Source organism: Gasterosteus aculeatus, chromosome Y, assembly GCF_964276395.1.
Source record: "Gasterosteus aculeatus chromosome Y, fGasAcu3.hap1.1, whole genome shotgun sequence".
Classification (NCBI taxonomy): Eukaryota; Metazoa; Chordata; class Actinopteri; order Perciformes; family Gasterosteidae; genus Gasterosteus; species Gasterosteus aculeatus.
Window position 1 is genome coordinate 753517 of NC_135709.1, and position 24779 is coordinate 778295.

Consider the following 24779-nt stretch of genomic DNA (forward strand, 5'->3'; position numbering starts at 1 on the left):
AATACGTCGTCCGAGTGGCGTCTCATTCCACTGCTGTATAACCAGACGAGTCGCCCCCTGGTGGTTGATCGTGAGAATGCAAGTTGTGAGACGTTCTGCAAAAAACGGGGGTTGCCGTCTGGTTTCGTCCCGTTTAGATTTAAACGTGACCGGAGTTAAAAAATAGAACTACAACGACCGCATCGTCCGCGCCACAACAGGTGACTCTGCTGCTACATGAAAACACGGAAAAGAGCGACACAGGAGGAACAACGAGAGACCAGAGAGGCACCAACACAAGAGGAGTCCGTTTGGAGGGTTTTTTGGTTTTGGAGAACGTTGCATCAGAATACGATTTGCTGCAAAGTCGCTCGAGCCTCCGGTGGCAACGCTAGCAGCGCCAACACGCTAACAAGCTAACACGCTAACTAGCTAACATGCTAACTCCTTTTCGGGGTCAATGAATTAATGAAAAAGCAATACCGTGATATACCGGGATACCGTCAGAATCTTTCTTAATACCGTGATGTGGATTTCCGTCCCTGCCAGTGTGCGTGTTGTGGTGGAAGATTTTGCACAGACAATCGTTAAGTAAGAATCAAAGGCTCTGAGTCAAGTATGTCTTTTCTCCGTTTATTTCCTTGCAAGGGAAAAAGGGTCACAACAGCTACGTGGTCAGTAGACTGTCAAGAACCTCCTTTTTCTTCCTCTCAACACATCGAGGCAGTTCTTATACCTAAACTTAGATATCGGTGGCGTCAACAGAGACCGTTAACCATCTTGTTGAGTCTCTACAGCCAGGGTACTGGGAACACCTCGTCCATGTGAGACACGTCAGTTCTTTGACCGTATCCTTGCTCTCCCAACATGCTTAAACAAAGGTGGTCATAGACATAACAAACACTTTGTTCAATCTCTACAGCTATGACGCTGGAAACATCTAATCCAAGTGGGAGACATCAGTTCTTATGTCAGGGCCTTTGTGACCTAAGCACTTGCAACTAATAAACTGGTTATACAAATGAAGCATTTTAAAAGGGTCACATATCATTTTCCCATTACATTCCACTCTTTTGATTACATAATAATCACAAACTATGCAATCAATTTAGAATGACTACTCTAAAAATTTACTAGCTGATATCTACCACATCAAATATCACAAAACATGAACATCCGGACATCGCTCACAAAACTTTTCCTGCCACAGAACAAAAACTCCCTAAAAAAACCCTCCGAAATGGGAAAATAGGAAGAAATCTGTTAGGAGAAGATAAAGACTGGAAACCTTCTCACAGGATTTGAGCGTTACACCCCAGATGTCATGTGTACAGTATTGAAATAAAAAAGAAATGAGAACATGTTTAAATCACAATACCAGAACTTGATCCCCTTTCACACAATACAGATATAGAATATTGTGGAAAGGTCATTATATCAATCATATTTACGTTACATACTAATAAATGCAAGGATAAAAGCTGTTTTTGTGAGAATGTTATTTCTCATTGTTTTAGCAAGCTACTGTGAAACAAAAAACATTTAGAACACCAGGAATGCACACAGACAGTGTGTCACTATGTCACTATGCGTATGTGTCGAGGTCGTAAGTGTTCAGCTCGTCAAGGGAGTCCGAGTCACTGTTGGGGTTATTGTCAGAGTCGTTCCATGATAAGAGAGAACCACTCTTTAGATAGCTGATTACAAAATCTAAAAAACCGTAGTGACACAAACGACTACTGTGTCTATGTGGAGGGGTCCTGGCCGTGTTCTTCTTCTTGTGTTGGTCCGCAGGTACACGTTGGGATGTGGAGTCTGCCAACCCTCTTTCTTGTGAGGCATCCGCGTTGTAGACAGTCAACACAGATCACAATGCACTGTGTGTCTGTCGGTCAACTGCCCGTCCGTGGTCACTGGATCGGTGGTGTCTGTTGATTGACACTTGTTGTGGAGGTAGGGTCGCCTGAGCCCACTGCTGGTACTGGATCTGGAACCTTCTTGCAATGGGATGCGTGGACCCAAGTTGCTCTTTCAGTTACTTTGACCGCTGTTTGGGTGACCAGGAGAATCTGGAATGGACCTTGCCACCGTTTAGCTTTCCAACTTTTCCTCCTGAAGTCCTTCACCACCACGAAGTCACCTGGTTGCAGTCGGTGTAGTGGACCCGTTGCTTCTCTTGGAAGTGCAGCTACAACCTGTTTTCTTACATCAGACAAAGTGGAAGACAGTCGAATGCAATAGGTTAACATGTCATTCTCGCACATTGTGGTGGAAGGGAGTGGTGTTCCTGGAGCTTCCACACCTATATGGGGAGGAACTGCGAAAAGGATTTCAAATGGGCTTAGGTTGCTGCGTGTTCGTTTCCTCATCCGCATGTACATCAGAACCAAGGGCAGTGCTTTTGTCCACGGTAGACCTGTGTCTGTGCAACATTTGGCCAGTTTTGTTTTCAATGTTCCATTCTCTCTCTCTACCGCTCCTCCACTAGCTGGGTGGTATGCGCAGTGTGTTTTTAAGTCAATACCCAGGTATGCACTTAATTCTGTGATTGCTTGGTTGACAAAATGTGAACCATTGTCGCTAGAAATTTTGCTTGGGATTCCCCAGCGGGGAATGATCTCTGAAATCAAGGCTTTAGCCACTGTGGAGGCTGTCTGCTTACTGGAGGGAAACACCTCAACCCATTTGGACCACATGTCTACCATTACAAGACAGTGTTTCTTACCTTCCGATGGGGAGAGTTCCACAAAATCCATCATTACATGTTCAAATGGTCTTGCAGGCGGTGGATGTGCTGCATGATGTGACACCTGTACTGAACGACCTACATTGTGAGTTGCACATGTTATGCACGCTTGGCAGAACCTTTGTGCGTAAGCTGCAAAACCTTTTGTGAACCATGTTGCATCAATGATACTTAACATTCCCCCTTTTGACACATGGTCTAACCCATGAGTCAATTTCGCATAGTGAGGGAAGAAATGTTTAGGTAAGCATGGATTACCATTTGGACCATACCAGATGCCGTCTATGAATTTGGAGCCTGAGGAGGACCAAAAACGTCTCTCATCTGAAGTAGAGAGGGACTGCACGGCTGCAAGAGAGGAGGGAAGAGAACACATGGCAGGAACTGGGCGTGATGGTTTGGGAAGAGGACGTCTAGCAGCCGCTTTTGCAGCTAAGTCTGCTCGCTCATTCCCCTTTGCGATGTCGCCTGTGCCGGATGTGTGCGCTGCACATTTACAAACGGCAATAGCTGTGGGCAACAAAATGGCATCCAATAGTTCTGCTATCAGAGTGTGGTGTAACACTGGTTTGCCATCCGATTTGAGAAAATTTCTGTGTCTCCACAGCGCGCCGAAATCATGAACCACGCCAAAAGCGTATCTGGAATCAGTGTGAATGGTTGTCGTTTTATCCTTAGCTAGTTTACAAGCTTCTGTTAGTGCGATTAATTCTGCTGCTTGGGCTGAGAGGTGACATGGAAGAGGGCCGGAACACAGAACAGTTGAGTCTGAAACAACAGAGAAACCCACAAGATTAGAACCAGTCAGGGGATCCCGTGAAGCAGATCCGTCAACATACATTACCACGTCACTGTTGAGCAGAGGTGTGTCTGCGAGGTCTGGTCGAGGTGTGCACTGAGCTTCCAGCTCAGCCAAACAATTATGCTCCTCTCCATCCTCCGGAGTGGGGGGAAGAGATGCAGGATTGAGGACATTGCAGCGTTTTACTGTAACATTCGGCATGTCTAGGAGACATGTGTGATATCGAAGGTAACGCGCTGCAGACAAATGAGACGACTTCTGTTCGAGAAGAATCAGTGAAACCGAATGTGGAACCAATAATGTTAGCGTAGCATAGCCTACAATGTCACGAGAGGCTGTAAGAGCCTTTTCAGCAGCTGCCACAGCTCGAAGGCACTGTGGTAAGCCTGCTGCTACCGGATCGAGTTTTGCAGAGAAATAAGCTACTGGTCGTAGTTTATCGCCATGGGATTGTAGGAGCACTGATGTCATACATCCAGAACGTTCATCCACGGTTTGTGTGAACGGTTTGTGAGGATCAGGACGACCCAAAGTCGGAGGAACTTGTAACGCGCATTTCATGTCCGTGAAAGCTTGAGAGGCTGCAGGGAGCCACTGAATTTTATCATGCGCGCTGATATTTTTCCCATGTATCAATGCGGACAGAGGTTGCTCGAGTTGGGAGTAATTTGGAATAAATGACCTACAGTAGGAACACATTCCCAAAAATGACATCATCTGTTTCTTGGTTTGTGGTTTTGGAAGTGTTACAATTGAGGCGATGCGTTTTGGTGATAGTGTCTTCCCTTCACCGGAAATGTTATGGCCTAGGAAATGAACGTTCTGTGAAACAAACTGTAGTTTGGATAGGCTGGCCTTGTGTCCTTCCGCTGCTAAGTGTTGAAGTAATTTGAGTGTGTCCTGTTCACACTGCTTTTGTGTTGGAGCTGCAATTAAACAGTCATCAACATACTGCAAAAGAGCTGTTCCTGGAGACAAAGTGAGGCTCTCCAAACTTTCCCTGAGTGCCTCGTTGTAGATCGTAGGTGATTCTGTGTAGCCCTGACACAAGCGTGTGAAAGTGTAAGGCTTGCCATTGAAATTAAACGCAAACCAAAACTGACTGTCAATGTCCACAGGGACACTGAAAAAAGCATTTGAGAGGTCAACCACGGAAAACCATCGAGCATCAGGTGGAACCTGTGCCATAATGGTGTAAGGGTTGGGAACATTTGGGGCTCGTGCATGGACGGCTGTATTAACGGCTTTTAGGTCCTGCACGAAGCGCCACTCAGTTGGTTTGCCTGCATCTCTGATCTTTTTAACTGGAAAAATAGGTGTTCTTACCGGCGAGTCAGGACATGGAACAATGACTCCGGCCTTTAAGAGGGAGTTGAACACCGGTGTTATACCGTCAATGGCCTCTTGGCGCAGTGGGTATTGATGTTTGTGGGGACGGAAGTCTGATCGAGGAGTGATGACCACAGGTTGACATTTTTTGATGAGTCCCACGTCATATTTATGCGCTGCCCACAAGGTGTCTGGAACAGAACTGAGGGCAGGAGAAATAGAGGAGACATTAGTCAAAAATGTATCAGTGTGTGTGTCAGAAAATATGTTATTTTCATCCATGACATAAACAGATCTGAGAGCAGGTGTGCAAAATGCGAATGGCTGTTTAAAGAAGCCTGTCGACGGAGAGCGCATCACAAGTGGATCTGGTGTAGCCTCCCAATCTGTCAATGCCTCGCACGCTGCGACAAAAGGTCCCAAATCTCTCCATTGGTCTGTTGCTGCTTTAGACAAGGAGATGTGTGGGAAAGAAGAGTCCACATCAAAGAGGTGCTGCTGAGAGGGGGTGAGAGAAACGGACACAGCACATTTAAGTGTGGACCAAAACAATGTCATACATGCAATTTGATCATTCAGATCCTGTAGAAATAATGCATCATATTGCTTATCTGGCCCATGTGACACATGAGCTGTGCAGTGGAGATATGAAGCATCCATGCACTCTGCCTCAGGCTGGACGCGTGATGCTGCCAGGTGGGACAGTTCTGATTGTGAGTCAACCGGAAGCCACCACTGGTACACAAACATTGGATCACTTATAACTGTATTTGCCATCTGGTCAATGGCTCTGCATCTCACCACTTGCAACCCTGTAGGAGTGGAGATGAGGCTAATGCCGAAAGAACACATGAGGTCTCTGCCCATTAGATTAATGGGACAGCAAGAGGACAGCAAAAAGGAATGTTTTACTGTGATGTCTGGTTCAGGGTCAGTTGAGTCAGTGTGTGTACTGGTCATAGGTGCCGTAAATCTCTCTACAATAGTCATCCCTGAAGCTCCTTGTGAGAAAACCTGTTTTCCACTAAGTTTCTGACCTGGAAAATACTTTTGTTGTATTACAGAATGTGTAGCCACCGAATCAACCAAAAACGATAAAAGTTTCCCTTGAATTTGCACCATAGTGGTGGGCATATTTTCAAATGATTTTCCTGAAAACTTTGCATATGTGTGTTTAAGTGAAAGCTTTTGTTGTGTTCTCAATTGCTCTGTGATGTCCACGAGAGCTTGTTGTTGCTCTGGTGTGTGTGTGTGAGTGTGAGTGTGCGTGCAGGGAGTTAGTGCAGAAAGCGTTTCTTCATTGCAGGCTGCGGTGTGTGTGTGTTTTACTTCCCTTATCATGTGAGGCCTCAGCGTGGTTGCCGTCTCCCCCTCACATGCAGCCTCCTCCCCCTCCGCCTCACGTCAATCGGATTGTGCGTTGCCACCCCTTCCTCGTCTGGCCAGTCCACGCCCCCATCCTCTACGAGGTGCATTTTGTGGACATTCTCTGTGCCAATGTCCCTGTTCGCCACAGCGGAAACACGTATCATAGTCATTGGGTGGAGACAGCTGTGATCCCTCCTGGTTCCAGGAGGAGCGTCCCCTCGTCATATCCCGACCACGCCCCCTGAATCCGCCCCGTTGGTTGGGATCCCGTGGGCGGTCGTTTCTGGCAAGTTGAGTGACAGCTTGGAGCATAGTCAGTTGGGCGAGTTCAATCTGACGTGAGCGCCTTTTCCCCTCGTGGTCAGTTCTCTCTATGTCCATGGATTGCGCATGCGCAGCATGTTTCTTTACATCCGCGAGTCGCGAGTCTTCCATTCCAGCAACAGAGCGCTGCACATTCATTTTTATGTCGGGCAATAGTCCATTCATGAAAGCATTCTTCAGGTGTGATTCCCACGTCCCCAGAGCGTCTCCTAACGCGGCGGGTTGTGGAATGCCACTGTTAAGATTAAACACTGTGAGAAGTCTTTGGTAGTAATCATGGGCGGACTCACCCGCTGCCTGCTTGGTATTGTTGATGGGAGTCATATCCACTTTGTCAGGGAACAAAGTCTTTATGCCGTCGTTCAAAGCCGTGAGTGCGTCTCTGTACGGCTTATTTTGATTTGAACTCCATTCAACATCGGCCGCACTGGTGTCTCCTGCAACCAGCTGGTTGAGCTTCTGGTAGTGAGTCGGACCCACGTGACTCATTAGAACACGTCGAATTTCAGCAAAGTTGGGCAGGAATTGCTTACAGAAGTCCATGAATGCTTCAGCAAACAGTCTTCCCGAGTGCTGTATCGGCGGGAGATAAGCCATTGCAGCTCTAATGTCCGTATCAGTCCAAGGAAAACAAGTATGGGACCTGAGTGTCCTGGTACTTGAATCATTGGGGTTTGGAGCACAGATTTTGCATCCGGGGGAACTCCCTCTGGGTCGAAAGAGGGGGAAAAAACATCTGATGTAGATGGTTGCTCTGCAATCAGTTTGTTGATGGCAGAAGTGTCCCCTCCGGTTGCTCCTGGAGAGCGAGAGCGAGTGGGGAGAGCAGCCTGTCTCTTTTCCTCCTCTTCGCCGAGGAGTCGTTCCTGTGCTGCTTTCACTGCCGCTTCCTTTTCCTCCCTCTGCCGGGTGTAGTGAACTTTGATATGTGCTCCTGCAGACGGAGGTTGCTGGTTCGCAGATGAAGCAGGGTACGGCGGTGGGCATGTGTTGAGGAGAGGGCCGCCAGCCCCTGTGAGACTCGGATACAAGGGAGAAGAAGCACATCGGTCATTTTGTTCAATAACATTTGTATCTGGTTTTTCAACCAATGTGGTTTTTGCGCATGTCAATTCTTTAGCCATTTGTTTCCTTTCTCTACATTCACATTCATCCTCCCACCATTTTAACCATTTACTTTGTTTCTCAATGTCCTCCAAGTCTTTGCCTTTTATCACCCTCTGAGTTTTTATACGCTTCTCTTTTGCCTCTAAGCCTGTTCGTAACATGTTCAGTTTTATTCTACTGAAAGAACCATTTGCAGGGAACCCAAAATCTTTTGACCACTCGGGCAAAAACTCTAGAGATTGATCTCCATATTTCCTTCTCATCAGATCCACAATGGGTCCCTCCGGAGAACCCATTTCCTTTTTACCTTTACCGTGTACACCACCCATCTTTCAGGCGTGGTGAAGTATACTTTTTATTACTTAAAATATAGTCGTCACTATAAGTCTTGATTTTCTTTTACGTAGGAAAAATACAAGTTAAAACCCAACCAGAACTATTGGTTAATAAATATAGGTCAAGGGCGCAAATATCTGTTTTCAGATTACTGTCCGAAAACCCCGATATTGTTCCTGTCTTCCTGTTAGGTCAAGGGCTGAGATTTTGCGATTTCAGTCAACTCTCAAAATCCCTCCTATCTTCCCCTTCGGTCAAGGGTCACAATTGTCAATTGCCCCTGTCTTCCCCTTTGGTCAAGGGTCACAATTACGCGATTTTCAGATAGTTAGTCTGAATACAATCGTAAATGCGCACATTGCTCCCTGTCTTCCTCAGTAAAAAGTTGGATGCTGATGAACCGGAAATACTGTACAATTACTCTTATAATTTTATACACATTTTTCAAATAACCGGATAAAAAGACAAGTTATCATCATTATAAGCCCAATCAAATAACCGAAATTTGGATTTTCTAAGAAGAGAGAGAAAAAAAATAATTAAAAAAAAAAATCCCAAAGTACTAAATACCCGTCTTTGTAATCTGTTATCACCCGTTATAATTCAGGAAGCCCCGTTTGAAAATCAGAATATCAACTTCTTACCCGATTCGTGTGAAAATCTTCCTCATCGGATCGTGTTGAAGCCAATCAGGTCTCTTTTGGTCGCCGGTCCCCTCTCTCTGAGTGTGATGAGGTATAGGGCAGAATCACGTTTGGTGGATCCTGAAGGGGTCCCTTCCCGGACGTCCTCGGAGTCCCGACGGAGCTTCAAACGATCCCACTTCTGACACCAAATTGTGGTGGAAGATTTTGCACAGACAATCGTTAAGTAAGAATCAAAGGCTCTGAGTCAAGTATGTCTTTTCTCCGTTTATTTCCTTGCAAGGGAAAAAGGGTCACAACAGCTACGTGGTCAGTAGACTGTCAAGAACCTCCTTTTTCTTCCTCTCAACACATCGAGGCAGTTCTTATACCTAAACTTAGATATCGGTGGCGTCAACAGAGACCGTTAACCATCTTGTTGAGTCTCTACAGCCAGGGTACTGGGAACACCTCGTCCATGTGAGACACGTCAGTTCTTTGACCGTATCCTTGCTCTCCCAACATGCTTAAACAAAGGTGGTCATAGACATAACAAACACTTTGTTCAATCTCTACAGCTATGACGCTGGAAACATCTAATCCAAGTGGGAGACATCAGTTCTTATGTCAGGGCCTTTGTGACCTAAGCACTTGCAACTAATAAACTGGTTATACAAATGAAGCATTTTAAAAGGGTCACATATCATTTTCCCATTACAGTGTACGTGTGCGTGTACGCGTGCGTGTGCGCGTGTTTACTCGTTCTGTTCACCCGGCGAGTTTGAGAAAGGACGGCGTGTCCTCCAGATGTCCTCGCGTGCTGCCTCCGGTCACCTCGCTCCATTGCTGTTTATCAATCGGCGGCGACGTCATTGACACCTGCAGCACCAGCCGGCGAAGAGGTCGCCACGGCAACCGTTTCCGTGACTCCTCTCACCTGGTCAAACCTTTGCGCGGTGTCTCTCCCACGCGAACACAGCCAGGCTTTCCATGACGTACCTGGCAGGTTTGTTCCTGTGGGCGGTGTGTGTTTGTGTGTGTTTGTTTGTGTGCGTGGTCACCTGAGTGACGCGTAGGTTGCTGATAACACAGGAGGGGGAAAAAATACATGGATGTTTTTCAACCCAGTTGTTTCAATACGGAGCAAAAGGTAGCAGACACACACACACACACGTCTGCTGTAGCTGGGTCAAATATTCATGGAATTAAAAGCAGCAAAAGAAATGCTGTCTTATTACCCAGGAGGCCAGATTTCAGGTCCCGAGTATCTTTAGTCCGTCAGCCGAACGCCGACCGCAGCGTTTTCCCAACTAAGTGGCTCTGTTGCCTGAACCATTGAAGAGTCTTATTGTGAAACGTTACCATGTAACAAGCTCATTGTATGTTGACACATGGACCCTGACATGTGCAAAAGTGGCACTAACCAATCGTCGCGTTTAAAAGGACTCTGATTGTCACGGTCGTTGCCCCTTGAGTTCTGTTTGCACGGCATACAGTGCTAAATGTAAGTACTTTATTTTGATAATACGGTGACATTTTTAAACATAAATGAGTAGTGAGTGTGTGTGTGATGTGTGTTTGATGACAGCGGGGAGCTGGAGTTGAGCTTAAGTGCACGTTTCCAGCTTCTCCTCCTCCGTATGAGTGTTCTATCTAAATAATGCAGACGTGCACGCGTAGGAATCCACACGAAGACATAAACGTGTGTTGTAGTCCGCGCCCGCTGATCCTGGTCATTTAAACGCCAGCGCTGCGCCTGCACTGGGGTTTCCTGAGGCAATGCACAGGGACCACCTGGCCAGCGTCCACGTGAGTGCGTTTTTTAATTTGTTTTTAGCTTTTTGCTTCCAATGTTCATCACGATTGACGTGCACGTAGACACACACACAAACCTGGCATCTCAATTTCCCGCAGCTCTCCACGCCGGTAGAGAGTTGCCCGGGGCAACAGGAGGGTCCCCTCACATATCGGGCGCCGTGTGTGTTGTGATATAAGGGCAGCTGTGAATCGTGACGCCAGCGTGAGAAAATGCTGCCATTAGGATCCCATCAGTCCTGCTCATCGGTCCACATTCTCACGTGTGACATTGACTTCCATTATATGCACACCAGACGAAAAGCAACGTGGAACCCAATGAAACACCCAATGTTGGGTTCTACGTTGCTTTTTAAATTGAATGTGTCTCGTTGATTTGGCCGTAAGACGTCTTCTCCGGTTGTGACCGGGTGGAAGCCGCCCGTCTGCCGAAAGTGTCTTTCGAATGCATTCTCGCTACCGGCCAGCAGGGGGCGAGTCCTTTGGCTGCATAGAAGTCTATGGGGAAAATGACTCTACTTCCCTCACGGTTTATTACCAAGTAAACTATTCAAACACGAGGTCATGCTTTCAATCGCCCCTTTACAGTCCGACCGATGTTCATTTTCACAGCAGCCCACAAACCCAACGGGTGGTGCCACCATGGCTACGTCCACCCGCTCCGCGGCAGCTGTGAGCGGCGCATTTAGGGCGACCGGAATGTGTCACGTCGCGTCGTCGCCGCCCGATTGCTTTTGCTGTGAATGTATGAAGAGCGAGGGAGCGCAGCGTGCTGCGGCCAATAGAAATACATCATTTATCTGTCGTATCAAGTCACCCCGATGAATAATTAAATTATACAAAACAGTGGTTTTTGTTATTTCGCCTGATGCTATCACTGCGATGCTAACGCTATCGACGCACATTTTGAAGTGGAAATACAAACATGGTGATTTATTCGTGAATATTAAGGAGATTGTGTAAATAATTCGCCTATTTTTGTAAATATTTGTAAAAAAAACAACAAAAACAAAAGCAATGGCCACTTAAACATGAAGACGTGTGGATGCATTTAAGGGGCTTTGTGTGTCCTCCTTATTTCTCAAAGACACACACAGAAGAAACCTTGTTTGTACCGTCTGATGGTACAGCGTGCTGATGCTTTGCCCTCGTCCTTGCCTCCATTAGCCATAAATGGTTTAGTATTGATCAGCCGGTATGCTGGTACGCCGCTTTATTGATTAATAGACATGCAGGATGCATCTACAGTTCTCTGAAGGATGGTGTCCTCCATCGGTGTCTTTCACCTGCCGTCTCTGTGCGTTATTAGCGTAGCATATGGATCGCGTTGCCCTTTAGCGGTGCGGCTATCCGTCCTAATATTACCCCGCGTAGCGGTGTTAGCGCAGCGTCGCGGTAAACAGCTGCGAAGCCGAAGCGCCGGCAAGACGTTTAATTGAGTTTCCCTTATTGTAATGTTCAATGTTCATGAGACGATCCTCTGTGCTAGCTTAGCACAACGGCTAGCAGCGGGGGGGGGGGGGGGGGGGGGGGCACAGTGAATGGCATTGATCAACAACCCTGTTGGCAAATAATAATCGTTTTGTGCAATGAGGCAGTTTATAACATTGGGTTTTTCATTAAATGCAGCTTTAGACTGTGTGTGTGTGTGTGTGTGTGTGTGTGTGTCTGTGCTTGTGCGCTTGTTGGCTGATATCCCTTTAAAGGGGCTTCTTGTGGATTAACATTTTGAACAGCATTTCCACTGATTGTTGGAGGGAATCTAATGTTTTTATGGAAATCGAAATTGAGTTACATATTACACAATGTGATTATTTATGAAAGCAAACCGCACACCTGGATGTGGGACTCATGCTCATGAATCCCTGGATAAATTAGCGTAACGATAAACGAGGTGCAGGCGAAGTCGGCCGTGTGGTTTGTAGAAGCAGTAGTAGTCCGACGTGTCGCTGACCTTCTGTCTGCCCTTCACTGCCCCTCTCGCTCCTCCTCTTCATCTGTCCTAATGACCACTGACTCCTCTGATCTCAGATGCCACACAGATCATGTCAAATAACACCAACAGTGGGTCTCCTCGGGTTCAGGGAACAGGAGACTTTGTGACGCTTTGATGGACTGAACAAATACTTGAGTTAATCCGTAAAATGAAAGGACGGCCGGATGGATCTTGCTACGGTTTCTCACGTATCTCATCTTGGTGGTGAGAACCCACCTGGTCTCGTTTCCTCACGGAACCACTGAATGCCTCCATCTATCCAGCCCCCCTCCACCCCTCCATCCACCCATCCATCCACCCATCCATCCACCCCTCCATCCTCCCATCCATCCTCCCATCCATCCTGCCATCCATCCTGCCAGGCGGACGCCCGCCATCCCGGTTTGTCTGTGTTTGACCCCTGGCCTCCGCCATGACGGCGTCTACGCCAGGCCTGATTGGATGATTTACGCACTGTGCGGAGGCAGAAGGGGGGGGTTGGAATGCGGCAATGAGAGGGGGGGGGGGATAATGAAACGGTAAATGGTGGAGGGGGAAGCGTAAGACGGGGAGAGATTAACGATGTGAGGAGGTAGATATTACTGAGTGTTGGAGCGCTCGACGGCGTTTGCCTCCTCTCTCCTCCTTCACACAGATCTACATCACCTTCAGCGGTCAAATGATGGTCTAGAAGTGGCGGGAAAATGTGACAAGTTGGAAATAGGGTGAAAAAAACCATATTTACAAATATTTAGAATATTTATTCATTTTTATTCTATTTCCTTAAGGACTGAATCGATGTAGCTCATTTGAGTCTGTGGGTAGAAGAAAGCTACGGCTATCATCGCTGTCATGTCCCTAATGTCAACGGGATCAGCTGACAGGAAGCTGTTGCCCTAGCAACGCAATCCAGCTGCATGAGCTGCCTCGTTCTTAGATACGGTGTGAACAAAGCTTTTCTTACTGATACATACATGGAAATGAGATTAATTGGATTATATTCATGTAGAAAACTGGTAGCGGAAACACCGCACGTGTACGTTTATAAACTACAAAGTAAGAAACACTACATCCGTTCTGTGATTCTAGGTTGCTTGAAGGTAAATGTAATCAACATGTTGTCACATTAACTTCTCATACACCAGAAACGCTGCGTTTCAAAGACGGGTAACTTCATCAAACTCAGGAGCTGTCTCACCGAGGCGAACCTTCACCACAGAACCCTGAGCACCAATCAACCTGCAGGCAAGAGAAGCTCCAAGCATCTGCCTCTGGTACATGTGCCTAAAAAATGTACCCTACTTGAGTATGTTTTCTCTTTGCTTTGCTTTTAAACCTTTTTTTGCTTTTGTCCTTGAAACGCCTAGTTGCTTTGTCTGTTTACCAAACCACATGAGTCCTGATAGCTGAAGTTAAATGCGTTTTCCACTCGTTTCACCTTGAGACACTTCAACATGCGCAGATGATTCCCTGCAAAGTAGAATACAGCCACTGTGGGAAAGGTGCAAAATAGACACACCCATTAAACGCCATTAAATGGTAAGTGTACACTTTGAAAATCCTTTTTTTTAAAGCATCGTTTCGAGCCAACGAAAAAGCACTTTGTGGCGCATTCGTTTAAAAATATGGACTCGTTACTGAGAAGATGACTCTCTGCACACTTCACACGCTCTTTGAGTCTGATTGTTCTGGAGTTATTTTGTCAGCGCTCTCTGAAGGTTCATCTTCTTCTCAACGTCCCCAGCGTTCTTTGAAGGAAGCAGAGTTGGACAGATGGGACGGAGGCTTCCTCATAATGAGCTGGTTGCGGGAGGTGACGGTGACGATGAGGTCAAGATCATCGGCACAATTCAGTCCAAACAGTTGGGCCCAGGTGGACGGGTACGGAGGAAGGTTTTGAAAGGCTTCTGGCTGTCTTCCTCAGTACTCGTTGCCTTTTAAGGAAATAACTGGGGCTGTCAATAGATTTTTAAAAATTAACTAATTAATCGCACATTTTGAAATGTATTAATCTCAATTAATGGCGATTAATTGATATTGTTGTTACAATGTTTTTAAGGAATCTTTGTTTTTCTTCTAAAGCCTAATTGCTACAAGTAACGGGTAATCGCTGTATTTTACACACTGTTGTTTAATTGGTAATGTTATTTTAAACACAAAACAACACACATTTGATCATCTTGGAGGCAGAATTCCACCTAGTTCCTCAGCTTAGCCTAGCAGCTAGCTTAGCATAGCGGTGCTTGAAGTGATCCGTGCTCCATCCTTGAGCTACCGTCTCGCTTTCTCTCAACTTCTGTTTTACTTCCGGAACGTTAACTACGTTAAAATATTTTGTTCCATTAATCTTGGCCACATTAATCTCATAGATTAAACTCATAGATTAATGTGTTTATGTTGACAGCCCTAGAAATAACTTTATTGACCTTCAGCAGTGCGGGGTCGTACTGGGGGGGGCGCGCTGGTTGCTAACGTTCCTTGCAGGCGGCAACCGGTTGCTAGTTTATGGTCTCTCCTTTTGAAATTCTCACCAATACAGCATGACATTGATAGAGATAATTATGCTTAATTCACAGTCAGTCAAAGTGGAGTATGCTTGATTGACAGGTCACTGCTGAAAACAGCTGTATATAACATTTGTACCTAATTCCTCCGCATTGAAAATGTGATCATTTATTTGTTATCGGTTGCAAACCAACATGGCAAAGGAAAAATTCCAAGATGGCCACTTCAAGAGGCTTTGTTACTTCGGTGCACAAACCGATGGGTGGCGTCACGATGACAACGTCTCCTGTACAGTTCACGGCTGCTCCACATGAAATCTCCCAATGAAAAGGTTCTGGTGATACATCAGGAGAAGCGCGAGGACGCGTCGCTCTGCTGCAGTCAACGAGTCAGCCGGCAAACAGAAGCTGCTCCACTGGGACGAACCGGCTCACAGCACTGAGCTCGCTGCTCGCTGTGTGTGTGTCTGTGTGTGTGTCTGTGTGTGTGTCTGTGTGTGTGTGTGTCTGTGTGTGTGTCTGTGTGTGTGTCCATGCTGTCTGGGCTGCACAGGCAGAGGAGAAGACCACTGAGTCCTGCTGCTTATCTGACCTCCGTCCGTGTTCTGTAGCTTTATTACAATCGGGTTGTATTTTTGCTGGATGATACATCAGGACTACACTTGACATCAGGTTGGATAGACGTCTATGAGAAAATAACCCTATTTTTTGCTTGATTTATTCCCTCAGTAAACATTGTAAACATGAATTTATGGTCTAAATGTTTAGTTTAATGTCTTCTTCGACAAAGCATGTCGTTCATACAGTACATTTTGGCCCATTTAGAGTCAAAAAGCCCATGAAGGTGGGTATGCTGTAGGGCGGGGCTTACTGTGACTGACAGGTTTCTGGCACTACCATAGATCTGCACGCCATTGACTTCTGTTCATTGTTCAGCCCCGAGGAGGAAACGCGTCAAACGCTGAATAAATGAGCGACAGTCAGTCGCTGAGTGTCCCATTAGTGCGCGTGGGACGTGGTATCAGACAGGGAGTAAACCCCGCCCCCTGCCGCGTTAACGCCGCCTTCACCGCCTCCCCCTTACTGTCCCTCCCTCCCTCGCTCAGCTGCACCCCCATCTCCCCCCTTCTCATCCCTCCGTATCCCCCCCTCATCCCCCCCTCATCCACCCCGAATCCATTCTGCTGCAGCACTCTTTATCCTACACATATTTCCGTCCCCCCGTCTCAATTCCATCACACACACACACACACACACACACACACACACACACACACACACACACACACACAGCGCTGGTATGGCGTTATATTTGTGCCACAATCCTGAGCGCGTAATTGTAAGTTTTGAGCACAGAGAACTATGTTGTAGCAAAGAAAAACATCCCGTGCGCGCAGTTTACTGAGGTGCCCTCGCCACAAACTGGTTTTCTGCGCGCAGGCAGCCGTTGCTGCGCTCGCTCCACCTCTTCACGCTGCGCTCGCTCGACGGTTCACTCACGCGCTCGCTCGACTTGCAGCAGCGTTACATTTGTGCCACAAAACCAACCAATCAGAGAATTAAAGAAGGTCCATTTTGATTGGCTGTTGGTCTCCAATCACAACGCTTCCTAAAGAAGACGAAAACGAGTGATATTAGAAGTCCGACTAGCCACCATCAGACATGACCGAAGCAAATGATGAGAACACCAAATGTTTTAATCCAGGCCATTAGCATTTAGCACAAATGCTGCAAACTTCAACAACTCGCTGAGCTTCCGCGATGCTGTAGGTAGTTCTACTAGCGTTGTGATTGGAGACCAACAGCCAATCACAATGGACCTTCTTTAATTCTCTGATTGGTTGGTTTTGTGGCACAAATGTAACGCTGCTGCAAGTCGAGCGAGCGCGTGAGTGAACCGTCGAGCGAGCGCAGCGTGAAGAGGTGGAGAGAGAGAGCGCAGCAACGGCTGCCTGCGCGCAGAAAACCAGTTTGTGGAGAGGGCACCTGAGTAAACTGCGCGCACGGAATGTTTTTCTTTGCTACAACATAGTTCTCTGTGCTCAAAACTTAAAATTACGCGCTCAGGATTGTGGCACAAATATAACGCCATACGCTGGTTGGTGTGGAATGGCCTTTGTGAGGAGTAAATTGCTTGCCCTCTCAGTTCACAACCAATTCACAGGGTAGCAGCTGGGCAGATTAAACTCCCAGCTCCCAAAGAGTGTGTGTGTGCGTGCATGCGTGTTTGTGCGTGTGTGTGTGTGTGTCTGCAGGGCTGAACACCCCGTTAATACCTGCCTGCACTCGTCTCAGCTGGTCACATTAACAGAAAGGGGGGCGGCCAGAGGAAGGGAACAGGCTGCTGATTATTCCCTGCAAACAAACTACGAGCATCAGTTGTGTGACTGTGTGTTGCTGATGTTTGTCGCCTGTTGTTCGGCCCATCAGCACCACGGACAGCAGCCGACTCCACAGCGGCGCCCTGGACTCGGGGGGGGGCGGGGCAAACGTCACAGATCGCAGCAGCGGCCGTTTGTTTTCCGCCGAGCTTGAAATCCTGCAGCATCCCGGCCGGCTCCGCGGTGCGTCCCGCGTTCTGCCGGAGCGCGCCGGGCTTCAGCTGAGCGCGCTGTGGCCGAGGGCCGAGCCCCCGGGCGGGGAGGTGGTCGCGCGGAGCGATCGGGCGGGAAATGTCTCACGTGAATATTTGCCACCGTTGTGTTTTCATATTTCGATGTGAAGCGGGACCGGCGACTACTGCACGCCGTGATTCTGCTCCAGACGTCTCCGCTGGCCGCTCCAGCACATCAGTCCCAGATGTTGCCTTCGTCAGGGCGCGTGTCCTGTAGGCCACAAAAAGCAGAATAACAAATGATGGAGCTGATATTTGGGTTTTCAAAGGAACATTCAGCTGGTGGCAGCGGCGCGTTCGTCTTCCACACTCAATAAATTACGACCTCTTGCTACTTTTTACACGAATGTGACAAATGTTCTATTTTTAACTACAACTGCGGCTCCCATGAGACACGTTTCCGTTGCTGCGGATGTGAAAGATCCTTTGGTCGGCGCTGAGAAGGAGAAATCTAAACCGTCGTGCCGCATGAACATTTTGCTTTAACCACATCGCGCAAAGCGCATTATATTCTGATTCACTCGCCGGAGACCCAACAGTCACGGGACGTCTCATGAGACGTTTGTATCAATTCTAAGACGTCTTCCATCCACATCTGCGGCGCGCACACACACGGACCTCGGAGCGTCGCGTCCACGACGGGCCAGATGTCGTGACATTCAGGGCAGATGTTCGTGTTCCCCAGAGGATGAGAAGCCCCAATGCTGACCTTTCTCATCTGACTCCTCTGGGGTCAGAAGGTCAACCGGGCTGCATGGCCATCCCAGTTGTGCTGGAGGTCCATGGTCCCCAGAGAGTGAACCGGATCGGTTCTACTCATCATTTCTGCCTTGGATGCAAAATGTCTTTTGCTATTGTTCATGTGTTGCTGTTTCTGGCATTAGGACAAGAGAGGAACCGTTTCCTGAGGTTCCTTCAACGCGCTCATACAAAGTGTGATATGATGCGATCACTGGTTGTGGAGAAATGTAATTAAGCAGAAACAAATAAGTGTTGAACGTCATCATCAGCAGCATTTAGCAAATATCCGTTTGAGTGAAGCCAACTGGCTTCCTGCCTCACGGCGTAGACGGACGCCTCCAACGAAGACGTGTGAACGCATCTTCTACCTGCTGCCGTCCAACCAGCTAATCACCTCAGTATGAAGCCACTGATACAGGTCAGTAAACAAAAGTCTAGATGCAGGAGTTAAGGAGAACTGGGCGGTGATATGTTCTCAGTGGGTCCGGTTCCATCACAAACGTCGGGTCCTGCAGCGGCGCGTCAGTCGGCCGTCGGCGGCGGGTGGAGAGAGGCACGACGGTGAAGATCCGTCTGTAATCCTCGCCAAATCTCTTCTAATCCGCATATTACGTGGATTAGGGAGCTGCAGATCAGAGTTTCCTCCCCCCACAACAATCCCGTAGGGACAGAAGGTCGCCGGTGCAGCCTGATGGGTTCAAACTCATATGAGCAGAGAGCCTGACCCGACGCTGCACACCATCTTTCTGTGTGGCGTTTGTCTGAAAGTTTGGTGACACATACCAGCTGTGGCTAATTAGCCTACTCCACTTCGGCGGGCCTATAAAAAGACAGGCGGGGGCCCTCGAGGAGAACGCCAGCGGCCGATACCGTCCTCCCGCGTCCCTCCTCTGCAGCGCGAGGATGCAATCGGGTCTGTGTGTTTACCGCGGGACCCCCTGAGAGGGGAGACGGGGGACGGGTGCGTCTGACTGAGACCGAGACGTTCGACGGCGAAGCTTTAACTTCTCTGATGAAATCATTCAAGTGATGCCACACTCAAAATCTGAAAGCGTAGTTGTGGTCCTCCGGCGGGCGACTATAGGCGAGTCTTTGTTTGGGAGGCGCGTTGTGTGGCAGCAGAGTGCTGTGCTGCTGCCATCAGATGGAAACAGACGGAAACAAGATGCCCCACATATCCGTCTCATGGCACGGTTCTCTTTGGTTACACATCAAATAGTAATGGAATTATAATAGAAAATAAACTTCTGGTATCTGCGTTTATTATCAGCCGATTTGCATTTCCAGGTGTAGGAACTGGACCAAGGAATAAGATATAAATCCATCCCGTACTCGAGCACCAACGACGTTACTGTGTGTCCCGCACACGTGTGATCAGCACATTTAGATCCGTCCCGATTCACTGGCCTAGTTGCCATAGCAACCTTCACACGACATGTGATCTGAGGGGGTGAAGCTCGCTCACAATCCAACCGCCAGCCACACCTCAAGTCTTCTGAAATATGAGCATCCCGTGTCACGCATGTGCCGTGTGCTCTGCCGCCCCGGTGGAGGTCTTGACAGCGCGTGTGCAGTGGTCACCATACCGTGTGACAGTGGTCACCAAACCGCGTGCAGTGGTCACCATACCGTGTGACAGTGGTCACCATACCGTGTGACAGTGGTCACCAAACCGTGTGCAGTGGTCACCATACCGTGTGCAGTGGTCACCAAACCGTGTGACAGTGGTCACCATACCGTGTGACAGTGGTCACCAAACCGTGTGACAGTGGTCACCATACCGTGTGACAGTGGTCACCAAACCGTGTGACAGTGGTCACCATACCGTGTGCAGTGGTCACCATACCGTGTGACAGTGGTCACCGAACCGTGTGCAGTGGTTGCAGGGATCAGGAGGGCTTCAAACCGACGGCGAGGAGACATTTCCGACCAACAAGACGTCCCATCAGTTCGTCCACATCTGCTTCGTGGACCAACGCGCTTGTGCTGCTCGTGGTTGTGTCCTCTGGCACGAGAGCGCGTTTCAGTCGGACCACCGGGGGGTTTTCCGCCGCTTTCTCCTGGCGGGCTTTCGGGCCCGTCTTTGCGTCACAGCCGGCGCCCGGCATCGCGGTTGAACGGTCCGCTCTGGGTCACTGCGCCCGGACCCCAGGTGCATGCGTGCGTCTGTCTCCAACGGGCGGCCCGGGCGTGTTTTTGTCCTCGCCAAGTCGCGGCGGACGGGGCGGCATTCGTTTTGGCGATAATGGCCCAGACGCCCCCACCCCCTCCCCCCCGTGAATGGCCGTTACTGTGCAGTGAATGGGACGCATTCACCCTCTGCCGTCCCACGTTGTCAGAGGTCACGGCCGCTGACCTCCGGGACGGAGGCCGACTGCAGAAGCCGCTTCTACAAAACGACCTCAGCCTCCTGCCAGATGGAAGGGGCACACACAGGTTCTTGTCCGGGGTCGGCCGCCATCTTTCTAGCTCGCTTCAGAGACCCGGGAGCGAACGAGTCCTGCGGGGACGGCAGGTTGCAGCCGATCAGCCGCTCTGCAGAGAAAATGACTCTTACTTCTTCTTGGTTTGTACACGACGTCATGGTTTTCGATCCCTAGTTTCGGGTCTTCAGCGTGAGGTTCACGCGTCGCCGAGGCCTCAAAGCCGCAGTCTGCTTTTCGTACACTTCTTGACGCAAACACAGACGTTATGCCAGAGGTCAGAGGTCATGGCTCCTCGGTTCCCCGTCTTTCTTTTTGGCCCAGAAGTCAAGACACAGAAACTCAGTGTTCAGGAAGCAACTTCCCGAGGAGACCGTCACCATTTATTACCATTGACCCACATCGCTTGATCCTCAATGACTACTTTCTGTCTTCTGCGTGTGCGTGTGCGTGCGTGTGTGTGTGGAATGTTCTGCTGGACGGCGTCTCACACACACACACACACACAAAGTGACTGCTGTCCTCGACACCAGAGGCCTCGGGGACTAGAAGGTGCAGACGGCGTTGCAGATGGTGATCTCGCATCGTCTCTCGTGACCTCCGGGCCAGCGGCTACAGGGGGGACACACCGTGTGGACGAGTGTCCCCGGTCATTTGTTTGCATGCGAGTATCAGATCCCCGTCGGCGTGACGGACGCCCGGATGCTTCGCTCCTCCTCACCTCAAGGAGAACGATTGCAACGTCGACGTGCCGTCAGAAACCATTCAATCACTGAGTGTCAATCGTGGTATTGATTATTAACTGTCGCGAAGGTCCCTGAGCGCACGTCTCCTTTAACTGATCCTAACGGGGGCGAAGCCGTTTATAAAGGCGGAGCCTCCGGAAGTCTTTAAATTCCAGTGTTTTCCCTTTTCTTTAAATAAGCGATGAACGAAACTCCACATCCGCTCTCGTGCTTGAACGCGTAACATGATGAGACATTCTGACTTCCATGGGGAGGGGAGATGTGACCGAATGTGAGGGCCAAAGGTCACGGCGCACCGACAGCCGGCCACAGCCAGGGGGAGAGAGCCACAGAGGGGAGGAGGGAGGGAGGGAGGGGGGGGGGAGCCACAGAGGGGAGGAGGAACGAGGGGGAGAAGAAGCCAATGGCCGGCCTGCATAGAGGGAATGTGAGGATCCAGCAGGAAGTGACGCTTTGGGTTTCACGCTCCTCCCTCTTCTTCTCAGGCCAGAGAGAGAGGGAGAGGGGGGAGATCAAGGGAGGAAGCGGGCGGGGGGGGGGGGGAGAGGGGGGAGGAGGTAAACGGAGCCAAGCAGCAGTCTCATTCTTGCCGCGTGAGATCACGGAGCGAGGCGGTGTGCGCCGGGACCAGCTCGCCTACTGAAAACAAGACAGGACACGGGGACACAAAGCAGGAAGGACACGGGGACACGGGGGCGCAGGAGGAGACCTGGAGGAGTTTGGTGGGGGTGGTGGGGGCGGCGGCGGCGGGGGGGGGGATCTTTTTCGGATCTACTCGGGAACAAAAAAAACTGAAAGGGTCGAGTTGGCAAAGCGTCTGTCGGGAGGCCGAACTACAGCCACACGGCCCACGGCAGCAGGGCCAACATGAACTACCTGGTGAGTGAGTGTGTCTCTTTTGTGTTGCTGTTTGCCTACTTGTGTGTGTGTGTTTGTCTCCTAGCGGGACGTCCCAGCTGGGTCGGAGGGGGGGATTCGGGGGTGAGAGAGAAGAGGGAAATGTGAAGGGGGGGAGGAGTTGACATTTTCTCTGTGGATTCCGACCTTTTGTTGCCTCCCAGCGGGGTTTGTGTGTGTGTGTGTGTGTGTGTGTGTGTGTGCGTGTGTGTGTGTGTGTGAAGGAATGTGAGGAAGGAGCAGACGTGAATCCCTCCTGGTTTTTCCTCCCGTCGGCGCCGTTGTTTCGCACGACAAACCGTTTCTGTGAGTTTGCTCGCTTTGACCCGAAGTGAGACGTCACAAGTGGCGAGCGCTCCTCTCCCGGCAGCGCCTGTGTGAACGTTTAGAGGAAAGGGCGCCGGAGGAGTGCGCGGCGGGAGGCCTCGACCGTCCGGCGCGCGGCGGGAACAAACCACGGCGAGGAGCAGAGGCCCTTTTCTGCTGACTCAGCAAAGCCCAGCTGAGGCCGACGCGTGAACACGACGTGATTTAAGAGCTATTGTTCGAAGGGTTTCGCTCCACCCCCGTGTGTGTGTTTGTGTGTGTTTGTGTGTGTTTGGGGTAACTACACTCTGCGTGTAGCGAGTAATTACGCGCCAGTAACTAGCGTGTAACGAGTGCAGAATAAGCGCTCGGCGGGCTGACATGTCGCGCTCGCACCTCGCCGTGATGTCACTTCCTCGCTTTTGGGCAGAGAGTGACAGTCCGGAGTCGGACTCAAAGCAGAGCTTCTCTCCGTCGCTAAAGACCTCTGCCTCTTTCTCCTGACTCTGAAACAACCGATCGGAGACGTCTTTGGGTGCAGCTGTCAATCATTGCTGGTGAATCCGGTGGGCTTTGACCCGACTGTCAAACCAAGCGGCGCCGATCAAATATGAAGGAACACTGTGAAACCTGCGTTCTTTAATTCATGGCCTCTCGTCGTGTTTCCAGAAACTTATTTCGGTCACTTTTCAGCCCTAAACTGTCGCAACACAGACGGCTTAAACATATCTGGCATTTATATACGACATATTAACGGTAGCGGGACACACAATGGAGTTCCCGCTGTAAGCCGGGTGACTCGGTGAGAGACTCGGCGAGTCACGGAGAAACGGCCCGGGTAAAGAAATGTGTACCGACGCCGTGAGGAATGGACTTAAACTCGTATTGACGTAGGAACATGGACGTGTGTGCACGCGAAACATCACGTGGGACATGAGGGCCGGCTTGATGTTGTTGTACGAGGAAACGTCCGATCCAGTAAACCAAGCGATGGACGTACTCCGGCCAGAATGTGCTGTTTGTGAGAAGGTCGAAAGGTCCGTTTCCATCAGTGTACCTATATACATATATATATACAACACATGGGCGAGGCTCAGTCGCTGACTGACCATCACAGGGAAGGTTCCCATGCACATCGACCTTCTTAGTGGTCAGAAGGGCGGATCCCGTTGACGCCGCGCGGCCATTGATAGGTCAGCTCGTGTAATTATGTTGGCTTTACAATTAGCAGGAAAAGTGCCAGTTCCAATTCTTGAATTCTTGGCCTTTTCTAATATTTGCAAAGAGACAAAGGGCAGCTTCAGGTTCGGCAGATTTGTCACTGTGTGAAAATGACTATGACCGGACAGACGTGTGTACAGGAAACCACCAAACAGGTTCATCTCCTATAGGCCCCCCCCAAAAGAAGTCACATTACACACTTACTCTCCTTATTTGAACCCGTCTTAAGTCCAGTAAAGATGTTCTCATGTGACGGCAGATTCCAGACGATGGCCAGAAGGGCCGTTGGAGTTACCCTTCAGTTTGCTTTAGGCCAAGAGGTGGCTTCCATTTCCAGGACCAAGGTCCTTAAGTCTTTCGCGGGCGTCTTTGTGTGAATCACCCCTCCTCTTTGCCCCCCGTGGAATTTGGTCTTGCTCTGGTTTTGCGTGGCAGAAGGGCCGTCGTCACGCCCACTTGCTTGGCCCGTTGAACCCCAGGACAAAGAGCAGTTCTTTCCGCACACAAGCCCAATCGGACTTTGAGTCTTTCTGACGTTCTTGTCCAACTGATTCTTGACCAGTTGGACAAGAACGTGGAGTTTGAACTTCAAACAAAGGGGCACATCTTTAGTGAGCTTTGTCGCCGCTGCCTCAGAAGCAGGAGGCGTGGGGGTCTTCTTCAGTGCAGTACACCTGGACTACCCTGAGAGACGTGGAGGTCACCGCGTGTTGATGCATCTGCAGCGGCTTCGCGTCACAGCGGGTCTGATCCTGCAGTCGGCGATCAGAGGGGCCGTCGGCGGCGTTGCTGCCCGTGTAAGTGCAGGTTAGCAAAGCCCTTAAGCACGGGCGTGAGCGGCTGCCCGGACGCACAGTCGGATCTGCTGCTGCGTATCGTGCCACCACGGCCCTTGATACTCCAAAGTCCTCGTTCAGAGGCAG

At 49.5% G+C, this 24779-nt stretch overlaps 1 protein-coding gene and 1 long non-coding RNA gene across 5 annotated transcripts in view; one reads left to right on the plus strand and one right to left on the minus strand.

Moving 5' to 3' along the window:
* The window catches only part of LOC120812735 (breast cancer anti-estrogen resistance protein 1-like), a 42363-nt gene that overhangs the window by 1534 nt on the left and 16050 nt on the right, over nt 1–24779 (plus strand). The window contains exon 1 of one of the 2 annotated variants that reach the window (XM_078097891.1): nt 21971–22311. The exons of the other annotated variant lie outside the window; for it this stretch is intronic. Within the exon in view, the coding sequence (XP_077954017.1) occupies nt 22300–22311 (12 nt within the window). The 5' untranslated portion in view covers nt 21971–22299. Of the gene's footprint in view, nt 1–21970; nt 22312–24779 lie in introns of those variants that run through there. 2 annotated transcript variants of the gene reach the window in all.
* LOC144391277 (uncharacterized) lies at nt 599–9319 on the minus strand. Of its 3 annotated transcripts, none has more exons than XR_013455186.1 (3): nt 8636–9319; nt 4854–7498; nt 599–3662 (listed from the first exon to the last, which is right to left on the minus strand). It is a non-coding gene; the product is annotated as an uncharacterized LOC144391277 (long non-coding RNA). The 3 variants fall into 3 exon arrangements; XR_013455185.1 differs by having other exon boundaries at nt 4854–7568; XR_013455184.1 differs by lacking the exon at nt 8636–9319 and having other exon boundaries at nt 4854–8629.